Source organism: Gossypium raimondii, chromosome 13, assembly GCF_025698545.1.
Source record: "Gossypium raimondii isolate GPD5lz chromosome 13, ASM2569854v1, whole genome shotgun sequence".
NCBI classification, from domain to species: Eukaryota; Viridiplantae; Streptophyta; class Magnoliopsida; order Malvales; family Malvaceae; genus Gossypium; species Gossypium raimondii.
Genome location: NC_068577.1, coordinates 2,448,719 through 2,458,141, shown reverse-complemented (window position 1 = coordinate 2,458,141; position 9,423 = coordinate 2,448,719). Strand labels below are relative to the sequence as shown.

Sequence of the window (9,423 nt, the reverse complement as noted above, 5' to 3'; positions counted from 1 at the left end):
TTAATTTAATTTTCAATTTCAACTTCAATTAATTCAAAATAATTTAATTGCTTTCTAGCAGCAAGAAATATCAGACATGGAAAATAATGGAACAGGTAATAAATGTAAAATTATGCTTTGGCCCTCTTAAAAATAAAAAAATTAATTTAATTCTTTAAAATTACAAAAATATAGACCATTCAAATGGTAAAATTATATTTTACTATTATAAAAATAAAATTTAATTTCAGCCCTAAACGTAAATTCTAATGTAACTTCTTCACTGTTTGCTATCTACTCGGTTAGTCAAATGAAACTTTCACATCTCTCTTGATAATATAATTAAAAATAATAATATTTTTTATAATTTTAAAATAATAATAATATTAGCGATTTGAAAATGAGTTCGGATTAACAATTAGAAATGTAGACGGACTTTGTTAAAATTTGATGTCTATATTTCGAGTTAAATTAAATTTGAGTAAGTATAAAATATATTAATACAGTTTATAAACCTAGCTCACATGACTCATGAACATTCTACTCCCCGTTTCCCTGATAACCCTCCATGCTACTCCCTGTTTCCACCATTCTTCTTCTTTCCTTGCTCCTTGCTTCCTGTCACTGCACCATTCTGCTTCCATCAATTCTCCCCCATAGAAATCTGATTGAAATGCTCTGTTAAATTCACCCTGCAAATACAAAATAGATAAACAGCATTTGTTTGTGCACATCGTTGAATGATGATCTAGCATTGCTGTTATCACTTATTTCTTTCTCTGACTGGAGCTTGCCATTCTTCCATTACAAACATCACTCTTCTCTTTTCTTTTTCCTTTTTTAAATTTAGTCCACCATATTCACATGTACTCAAATGGATTGTGCACCAACTGCAATGCCAGGGAAGAATGGCGAGCATCCATGATTCACATTGCAATAGAGGGCATGTGCTTTGTTTTATTTGCCAACCAGTTCCGTCGCAGGAAAGACTACCCTCTGCCGCTCAAATGCATAGACGGTTGTTGAAGGGTATAGCAGTATGGGCTTTGCATACAGCTTGGAATTTTCCTAGAGTGGAAGAGTCAAAGCAAAATTGCCAGTTGCTGCTCAATGATTACACCCAAACACCACCCTCCCAGCCCTGTCTTCTCTCTCAAAAAGAATATCAAACCCTCCTTCCCCCAAGAATTTACTTTCTCCCTCTCTAAATGATCATCTATGTTAAATGCAATAATTGATGATTTTGGAGCATTAAAGTTATACGAACACTGGTTAGCAAAAACCCAGTGGGAGGAATCCCCATCAAATATATTAAAGGAAAAATATATATATGTAAATTATGATGTCTAGGTTCACGGCTTTTAATGGGTGGCTCCACAAGTGGGTGCAGTAGGGTCCATTGAGCTCAAATTTCAAAGTGAAAGTCCAGACAGGAAAACCAGTTTTACAAACCAGAAAAGAAAATGGTGATGATCTTTACGCATTTTCAATTCAAAATTTCAATGGTCCCAAAGTCTCGTAATTTGTGGGCGTCACCCGTTGATGCCGCCTTTCACCTTTATTCTCCAATCCATACAACAAATTTTCTAGGGAACCAATCACTTTCTTTTTTCTTGGTGCTATGGAAATATTATATAGTATATGCATAGGGAGCAGATTGGCATGAACAGCACAAACGTGATTATTCTATATTGCGATAGCAACAAGCATTACAATTTTGATACCCCTTCAACTCTCAATTTTCAATGGCTATGAAGGTTTACCATTAAAAGAATTTTTCACAACTCAGTACAATCATTCATTTCTCATTGGGGGGGAACAAGTAGAATCCATAAGGTTAAAAACTTGGAACAAACCACACGTTTTACATTAATTAATTGTTAACCAATAAATTAAGAAAAAGAAGAAAACAAACAAAAAAGAAAAGAGTTAAACCCATTGCTGCTTTGTAGCTTCCATTCTCTCCAACAAACTGGCAATCTCTGCTTGCATTCTTAGTTTCATTTTGTAGTAATCACACTGTGAATGTTCCAAAACCTTAAGTTCTTCCATTTTATTCCTTCGCCTTTCCTCCGTCTCCTGTAAGCAAAGTCGGGATAGCTTCTCAGCATATTCCTCTTCCAACTTTTCGGACTTGGCCCGGATCATCCTCATGTAACTCTCCACTTCTCTCCGTGCTTCATCAGCCTTGCTTTGGAACAATATTGCTTCTGCTTCCTTAATTCTTACCATGCTTTCTAAGCTGTCAAATCCATCATTGTTTGATGACCTTCCAAATCGGTATTCATCTTCACTCTTTAGGTCATTCATGAGAGAAGCTTTGAGGTCCTTCCGATGGTGTTCGTTCGGAAGTAAATCATGCCCACTTGCCGAGCTTGTGCTGTAAAACACGAGCTTCTGAGGAAGAGAAGCGCCTGGTGTCACCGATGATTCATCTTTTCGAAGGTCAACTTGAGTTGTTGTTAACTCTTTGGAACATGCACCGGAGGTAGGAAAGTCTGACAAACCATCAGAGTCTATATGTGCGGGCCAAAAAGAAAAATGAGGTAGAATTAGTTGGGACTTGAATATCATAAAATGAGTGATGCATGAAAATTAATCACTGGACTTATCAGCAATATAACTAACTCCGTGACGGAAAACTACAACACGGATGCCTACTAAGATGGATGTTTATAGAACAATAGAATTAAGTTCAAAGGAACCGGTAAACCATAAACAAGACTATGCTTATTCAACTAATTCATGAATGGTCCTAATCAAAGAGCAAAGTGTAACTCTGAGTTGCAGGCAGCCAAATCAAAGATAAAATTTAAACAACAAAAGACAGGCATCCTTCTTGTAGCATAAGAACTTTGTTTTGCTGATCAGTTTTCTCAATCATCAAAAGCACTGAACTCTCAGGTTTGACTAGTTATAATGAATTCGTGATGAACTATATCCGTATTCGTGGAATTAGTTTGCACAGAAAATATAGACAGAACAAAAGATACATACAGTTGAAGAACTGGATAATGATGCTGCAAGCATCTGAAGCAGACATCATTTTGTTTTGGAGCCGGTTGCAAAGCTCATCAGCTTTGACGTATAGTTCCTTGTCCTTCGAATCATCACTGCCCCGGAAAATCTTTCGCACGCAGTCTAGCTCCTTTGTCAATGTCTCAAGAACCCAGTTCTTAGCACAGTACAAAAATACATCCTTAACAAACCCAAACATTTCTGAAGCATGGCCACAGCCAATACAATGGAATTGCATAGCCCCAGATGGTCCCTTTATGCTGGGTCCTGGTTTTATAAGATTCCTCTGAATGCCACAGGCAGCATGGCACCAATGGGAACAAACATCGCAACCAACCCAACTGCAAGTATTGTTAGCACAATCGAAATTCAAGCAAATAGGACACATACAAGAACTGCAAAACCCTTTATTTCCTGAGCATATCTTGCAATCACAGTCATCAACAGGTAGTACACTCTTGCAAGTCAGATTCCTACATCTCATAAACAAGAAAATCTCCAGCAGCTCGGTCATGGGAAGTCCTACTTTCCCGGACAAGAAGCTTTTCAGGCCCATTTTCACTGCAACTAAGATTGCTAGCTGATCCTTATGGCACTTTGAGAGAGTCTCCTTGCTAAGATCAGATCTCCTCTCAAGTCGACTTTGAAGTCCAACTAATTCTTCCTTCCTCTCTGGCGTTCCAATAAGATTCCTCAAGTATTCTTTGGTTGATTCGAGGGTTTCTTCAGGCAGCTCCTGCATTATTTGAGCCATGGCAGGAATCGACTCAGACACAATCTCAAGAAGAATTTTTTCCGGTCTAGAAATCTTCCTGGATCTCCCTCCATCCATACTCTCCAAAACTCTCCAATTCTCTGAATCCTTTCTCCTTGAATCCCCTGAATGATTATCTATGCGAGGCTTAGCAAGCAATTCAGATGGGAAAAATGAATGATTATCTGAACTAGAAGTCCTATGAAGACTAGTGCATGAATCTTTATTCACATGACGGTTAACCTGCATCATGGAAAACCCAGCACCGGCACCGGCCAAAGCAACTCCATCACCAATTGGCCTAAAACGACTATGCACGGATCCATTAGTACCTTCACCACCACACCAAATTTGATCATCTTTCCCCACAGAATACTCATAATTCTCAGTAGAATTCCGTGTTAAGGAGCAGCTAGGATTGTGTGAATACGGCACAGAATAAGAGTATGACAATGAAGCAGCAGTGAAATCATTAGAGCAAGTGGTTTGCGTGTTATTGGTTGATGGTGCCAAGGACTGTACACTCCTACTAGGCCTAGACCGATGTTGCGAAGGATCACCATTTTGCAAAGCATTCGATGCAGTTAGAGAGAGAGAGACATCGGGTAAAGCTAGAGATAAATTCAAAGTCTCAAGCTTTGGCTTTTTCTCCCTATGACTAGTCTCTCTTTCTTGAAAATCATCCTCTACATCTCTTTTGGAAGAAATCCCTTTACTTTCACTCAAATTCAGGAAATCTCTTTCAACCCATTTCTCATCTTGATGTGTGTTCTCAGAATCAACAACTTCTTTCCCTTTGTAGGTAGTAACTTTTTCCAACAGGGTTTGGGTCTTCTCAGAACAAAAACCCAGTTTAGGGTTCTCACAGAGGTAGCTAAGAGTGAGTTCTTGGGAGCCAGAAATCCCAGGCTTGGAAGATCTTGGTAAAGGGTAACCTCCATCAAGACCCACCTTTGATTCTCTAAGAAAATCAATACCCTTCTGTACAAAACTCACTTTCTCAACTGAACTCTCCTTGTTTTGAAACAAACGTGAAAGCTTGCTTTGAGAGCTTTCATCTCCTACACAAGGGAGATTACTTGAGAGATCTTTCTCTCCAAACATCGCCTTATATGAAAAGCAACACACACACGAACAGAGATCAAAAAACAAAGAGAAACTTAACTTACCAGAGAGAAAGAGAGGGATAGCGATTAGAGAAGTAGAGATGGAGGGTCAAAATGGAAATTTTTTAAAAGAATCTGAGGGATGCTTTTTGTTTTTGCCTTCTGATTTAGCACGCCATAATACCCTGCAACTAAGGCTGGAAACTTCAAAGCGTTTACACCATTGACTAGATAATTGGATTTTAATTTTCGCTTAGTACCCCTCAAATTTTACTCTTTTTTTACTTAAGTATTTAAATTTTCTTTTTCTTTTTTTTACTTAAACTACAATTAATTTTGTTACTTCTCCGTTTTACTGTTTATGTTTGAGGTTCGTGACTGCCCCTTCAACAATGTTACTTCCAAGATTCGAAATTTTAAAATATTTTTTACATGTTAATTTTATAATGCGCATTTTATTACGAATCAATTGTGTGCACCAACTTAATTAGTAAAATTATAAAATGTACTTATATAATTAAAATAAATTATATTATTCAAATAAATTTTAGTCTTTTATTTTTTAAAACCAATAAAAATTTGCAATGCGGTTACATTTGAGCATGTGCTATTTACGTCAATAAAACATTAGCTTTATCACTAAACCATAGGTTTATTTTAATTTTAATGTAATATTTACATTTTAATTGTATTATGCATATTTTATTACCTCCATCAATTATATATATATTCGATAATATTATTGATTGAGTTGGTGTCACAAGTTAACTCGGCATCAACTTAAGATTGATGATGACACCATGATAAACAATTGTAATGCATTTAATACTCTTAATCTGAAATATTTACGTCTTTAAATTTTGTTTTACGCACAATTTAATCTATTTTTTCATTTTAACATCATACATTTTGCATGTGTCTTTATTATTAATTAGTTTCAAACCACATGTTTTATTATTTATTGCATGTTATTTTTAAACACACTCTCGTATCCCAAATACGTAGTTTCCACATGCATATGCATGTGATAAAATTTATGTATTGATAATATTGTTGATTGAGTTAGTGCCATAAGTCAACTCGACACTAACTCGAGATTAATGACAACACTATGAAAAATAATTGCAATGCGCTTAGAATTCTTAATATGATGTATTTGAGTATTTAAATGTCATTTTAATATCATAAATATTTCATGTGTTTTTATTTATTAATTTTAAGTCATACGTTTCATTATTTGTTGTATGTTATTGTTAAACTAACACATGTATTCTAAGTACATAGTTTTCACACGCAGCATTACGCGTGTGATAGAATTTCTAGTATTAATAATGTTGTTAATACCTAGAGGTTTCATTTTATTCACAATTTAATCTAAACTTTTATCATTTTAATATCGTACATATTGTGAAATTATGCTAATTTTTTTTATTTTTATGTAACATATAATTAATTACATTTTAAAAGTAAGTATATTTTAATGTCTTGTTTAAAATATAATTTCACAGATGGAAACATTCAAACTTTTTTTTTCAATTAAAGCAAAGGGTCAGGCTGAAATCGCATTATTAAACTTTAGGATTTTAAGCCTTCACAATAAGTCTTCGAAATGATTAATTTTAATGGTAATTATTGATATAATTATAAATATATATATAGGTTTTTATCATATATTCTCTTTTTGATATAATGTTTAAAACTATCCATAATTCCTCTCAACTCTTAAATAAGAGGATAATGCGTTTCAACGCACTTAAACCCACGACCTCTTACGCTAACAATAATACTGATATCAACCGAACTAATACTCGATCGACTAATAGTGTTGAATTTGAATGTATAAAAAAATTTAAAAAAATTATTTAAGATATGTTTTGATATGATTTTTTCCTAATTAATCAAGTGTTGAATTTAAGTCAATGGTACATAACAATAAATTTCCAATAAAATGGTCAAAAGAAAATATGTGAGAGGGACAAAGGAAAGTTCCTATTTAATGTTGTACACGTCTATGATTTAATAACATGATGTCCTTTTCATAATAATAATAATGAGTTGATAACAATTATTAGAGATTTTATGACATGAATCGAATCCGTATAGAACTATACTTCTTCTATTTGACTTTGATTAGAATATAATTTTTCAACCTTTAAATATATGTAGTCGAAACTCATCTTGTATTATCCGTTTGTCAACATTAGTGAAATTTTCCTCCTCTACATATGATTTTTTCCCGAAAGGGTTTCCACAATTTAATCATGATTGAAATTTTATTGATTTTATATAAAATTATTTTTAAAAATAAAACAAGATATGCCTTTGGTGTTGTGACTCAAGTGAAGCTCATCGTCATAATAACAATAAAATAAGGGTTTTTCAAAATTTATAAAATAAATAATACTCAATTACAAATTTTATATTCTTATTTTTTTAAACTTATTTTACTAAAATATATATTTTCCATAAATTTTAATAGTAAAAAAAGTTAACGATATTTTATGTAAACTAGATTATGAAACACGCATAATTTAGGTGAAAAACAAAATTATGTAATAAACATATTTATAAAACTTATGTAATTCTCAAACAAATAAGATTTTAGTTGAATGGTAAAATACAAATGTTGAAAACTATGAAGGTCTGAATTGAAATGTGAGTATTTGGTATACTAACGATGCAATTTTTAACTCCACAAACTGAGTTATATATTTGTCACTTGTCCTTTTCAATATATTTATTTTTAAAATTTTATTATACCTTATATACACTTGTCGTCACCACAACCCAACTTGTGGTACTTTTAAATCTCATTAGCAATGTATTAGATATTTTCTCTTTAATTCAAACTCTATTGCGTATATTCATCAATAAGAAATTATAAAATACCCTTAAAATAATATAATTTACTTTGTAAAATAAGAGTTTTTTTATCATCCAATTGAGTTGGTGCCTATTTTACTTGTGACACCAAACTCAATAACACGTTTAATATTAATAGAGATAATACAAAATAATGTTAACTTCCTTATTAGGTAGCATTTGGAAAATCACCTAATGATTGGATTTGGGTGTAATTGCTTGTAATTACACAATGATAATATATTTGGGTAGCTATTGTAATTTGTGGGTTCTACTAAATTGAATGTAATTAGAGCATCCCAATTACACTTTCCAATTCTTATGGGGATGAGAATTACAGTAGTTTCAGAGGTAATTACATCCAAATTTAATTTTAAAAAATTATTTTTATGCAAATTTAAGTTATAAATTTTATATTATAAACATGAACATGTATAAATATTTGGGATGGTTATTGCCAAAGAATTATTATATTATAAATTCTAAAACTTATATTATAAAATTAATTTATGTATATTTTATAAAGTTATAACAAAAATATATTATTTAAACTTTTTAAAAGTTATGATAAAAAAGCTTATTATAAAAATATATATGTTATAAAAGTATTATAATATATTTATTTATAAAAGTTACTGCTAATAGTATGGACATAATTTATTTACGTGTCCATACTATATATTATAAAATAATATGATTATTCATAAAAGTTTATATTATAATGGCTATAGACTATTTGCACGGTCATCGTTGTGTAATACAAAAGAATTAAATTTATATAAGTTTTTATGATTAAAGCTATAGATATCATTTGCACGGTGAACTCAATATTATATGGTAGATGTTAATTATGCAAATACAAAATGTTTTCTTACACCATATCGTGGGGTATGATACCATTTGAAAGAACGGAGCTAAACACGCAAGCACCAAAGACGGCTTGCAAACTTTTTAATTTGAGACATTTGGTTTCGAAATGTGATTGAGAGAACATTTGTTGTTTTAAAAAAATATTTCTCATATTAACAAATCAACTCAGTATAGCATAAAAAAAGAGTTGGATCATACTAGCATGTTGCATACTTCATAGCTTCATCCATAATGTGGGTTTGTGATGAACCATACTTCAAAGAGTGCATGGAAGGAAGAGATCTTGATAATTTTAATAATATAGATTCAGATATTAAAAAAAGAATAACCCAATAAATATGGAACACTAGAACAATTAGATAAAATTACATATGATGTTTATTTATCTTGTTATTTTATTAGTAATTGTATTATCAACTACTTTTTTGGACTAACATAATACATACAATGATTTGAAATTAATTTTGTTACCTATTTAGAAATTTTTATCGTGATAATAATTTTTATAGTAATTAATATTTTTTAAATATGAATTATGGAACTATGTAATTATAGGGAATTACAATGTAATTACACTCTATCAGCTAAACACGTAAAGGGAATCATAATTTTTTATAATTACAATCATTCAACTACTCTGTGTCGTCCAAATAAACCCTTAGTGTTTTCTCTTTGATATTAAATATTTGTGCTCTCTAAGCCAATGAACTTTTGATTTAATAGAATGTTAAGGTCGGATGATTTTTGAAATCTTAGACTCAAGTCTCGTTACACATAAATATCATGGGTAAGTTCTTAATTTAAAGTTTATTCTGGTTTAAGTCTATCATGTAT

General features: G+C 31.8%; 1 protein-coding gene across 1 annotated transcript; it reads right to left on the bottom strand.

Moving 5' to 3' along the window:
• Positions 1-1,636: 1,636 nt before the first annotated feature.
• Positions 1,637-5,065, bottom strand: LOC105782761 (protein OBERON 3). Its single transcript, XM_012607720.2, has 2 exons — positions 2,977-5,065; positions 1,637-2,495 (listed from the first exon to the last, which is right to left on the bottom strand). Exons 1-2 carry the CDS (start codon positions 4,853-4,855, stop codon positions 1,909-1,911), a joined length of 2,466 nt encoding a protein of 821 aa, XP_012463174.1. The 5' UTR covers positions 4,856-5,065; the 3' UTR covers positions 1,637-1,908.
• Between the last annotated feature and the right edge of the window lie 4,358 nt (positions 5,066-9,423).

Excerpts from the sequence above, each read along its gene's own strand:
- LOC105782761 (XM_012607720.2), bottom strand. The coding sequence starts at position 4,855 with ATGTTTGGAGAGAAAGATCTCTCAAGTAATCTCCCTTGTGTAGGAGAT. Across the intron at positions 2,496-2,976 it reads CATTATCCAGTTCTTCAACT|ACTCTGATGGTTTGTCAGAC; the intron begins GTATGTATCTTT and ends CCGCACATATAG.